We start from the raw sequence: 2,297 nt of genomic DNA, 5'->3' as shown, positions 1-2,297 counted from the left end.
TATGTCATCTTCACATTGTCAAGCTTTTGCGACCTTTATCTCATACTTTGTCTGCAATAGCAACGGTTCTTGTATCATGGAAGTTAGTTAGAGCAGCGATTTGACTGGAGTGTACGCTACCGGATACAACCAATCAGATCCCTCGATGTGTGTAAGCCATAAGACATACTGTTTACAGACTTTATGTCCAGGTCTCTCATTGTTTTTATTCACTTGCGTAAAATCCCATAAAATCGCTGGAGATACAAGAAAGCTGGCTATTGCAGTTAAGGTATAAGAAGTTCGTAAAAGTTTGATATTGTGAAGATGGGTTAATGCATTCACAACTTTGTGTTCCAGACTGTTTGTCAATAAAAGAAAGATATCTGAAGTCATCCGGTTAATCAATAAAGGGACCATTTCACCAAGAAAGCGTTGCCATGTAACAGAACCAACCGGGCCGTTGAAGTAGTTCTCCATATCCCTGAATTTCTCCCCTTCAGCTTTGTCCCTGTTGCGATACAAGTGAGCGGTCAAGTCTTGCATCTGCCCTGATTTTTACCACTCTCCAGGTTGTGTTCCAAATCTTCCTTGTCCATATCTGTATTCCGGAGGTCTGGGTACTTATGTAGCAAACACAAATAAAACAGCCCTGTTTGTTATATTATTTAGTTAATATTTAACAAATAAAACAGTCCTGTGTGTTGTTTTATTTAGTTAATATTTGACAAATAAAACTGAATTTTCTGTTGCACAGTATATCATCAAAGGCACCATATGATAACACTGAAGCACACATTTCTGTACCAGAAGCGTCGTTGGGTTCACCAGAATTCCAGAACATCTTGGATACCGTTCCACCAGTTGTCCAAACAAAATCTGTTCCATTCCGTTTTTTGTGAGCTCCGATATACATAAAACGGTTATCTGAAAGGAGATAGTTCCTTGTTTCATGTTTTATATTTCAAATAAATGATACGTCATTGAATAAATTTTACTTTTCCCCAGTCTGTTCTTGAATGACATTAGAGAAATGACGTCTGTAAAATTACCCAATATAAAGTATTGTTGATGGTGATGCAGTAATCTTTGTGGCTCTTATTGTACAACCTGCTAGTCCTAACCCTAGTCATTATGTATAAAATTAACTTACGTGTGTAAAGAGATCTTAAATTAGTCAAATCTTGTAGAGTATACACCGATATTAAATACCCGCTGTCTTGTCGACATCTTATGTTGTCATCCTCCCATGTTTGTCCCGTTAAAAAATGTTTCAAACAATATTTTTGATCTGGAAATATCTTGTATTCCTTCTCAGTACAATAACTTTCTTCTGTAATATAAAACATTTATTAATTGATCTCGAATAATGTCAAATAAAGTAGTTAACTGATCAACCGTATGGTTACAAGGTAAAATGGCCGGATGTATGGTTACAAAATAAATGACCAGCCGTATGGTCACAGTAAGTAAAAGTCGTCAGGTCACAAATGTACTTGGTCACAGTCATATGATCACAGGGAAGAATGGCAACAGTCGTATGGTCACGAGGTAAAATTGTTGCAGTCGTATGGTCACAATGTAAATGCATGATATTATACTGACTTAATAATATTTATTCAAGATTTACAGTATAAATACAAACATAATTATAGAAAATCTATGGTTTCAGAAACAAGTTGGAGTTTAAATAAATTATCAAGTTACTAAGCTATTATACTTTTACCCAAACCACAAGAAAAATGTCAATATAACATACCCTTAAAAATAGTCCACATGGACGAGTTGGTCGTTACCATTCCTGTACCATTAACATAACTTGGTGCTAAACAATAACAATCTTCTCCTTGATAATAAATCTGATCCCAGTTGTAGAGAGATGAACAAGTTGCTGTACAGTAGATTAAACTAGAGTTTGATATCAAACTATAATAATTAAATGTAACAGGTCCAGTGTAAGGAAATTTCTTCCAGAAACTGTTGATAGTGAAACTCCATGATTTTGAAATTAACAAAATCAAAATATGAAACAAAACTCTTCGACTATCAGACATCTCAATTGATAACAAATGAAAGTAAATTCAAACTACTTATTAATATGAATAACGTTTCTAGGTAGAAGAGAGACTGATTTGAAATATCCAATGATTATCAGACTGTATATGTAATAGGTCTTAAATATTAAATAAAATATAGGGAACCATTTCAACTTGGAATTCTTTGTTCCACATCGATTCTTAGTAATAGAAAGAAGGATGGTTTATTCTTGTTTGGTTTATGTCATCTTCACATTGTCAAGCTTTTGCGACCTTTATCTC

At 34.3% G+C, this 2,297-nt stretch overlaps 1 protein-coding gene across 1 annotated transcript; it reads right to left on the bottom strand.

Annotated features, from left to right (window-relative positions):
* Positions 1-688: 688 nt before the first annotated feature.
* On the bottom strand, positions 689-2,033 carry LOTGIDRAFT_176340 (hypothetical protein; the record flags this gene model as incomplete). Its single annotated transcript, XM_009046621.1, has 3 exons — positions 689-906; positions 1,133-1,312; positions 1,739-2,033. The coding sequence occupies 3 exons, from the start codon at positions 2,031-2,033 to the stop codon at positions 689-691; spliced, it is 693 nt and encodes a 230-aa protein (XP_009044869.1).
* Between the last annotated feature and the right edge of the window lie 264 nt (positions 2,034-2,297).

This window comes from Lottia gigantea (assembly GCF_000327385.1).
Source record: "Lottia gigantea unplaced genomic scaffold LOTGIsca_1035, whole genome shotgun sequence".
Classification (NCBI taxonomy): domain Eukaryota; kingdom Metazoa; phylum Mollusca; class Gastropoda; family Lottiidae; genus Lottia; species Lottia gigantea.
This window is presented reverse-complemented; position numbering and strand designations above follow the sequence as displayed.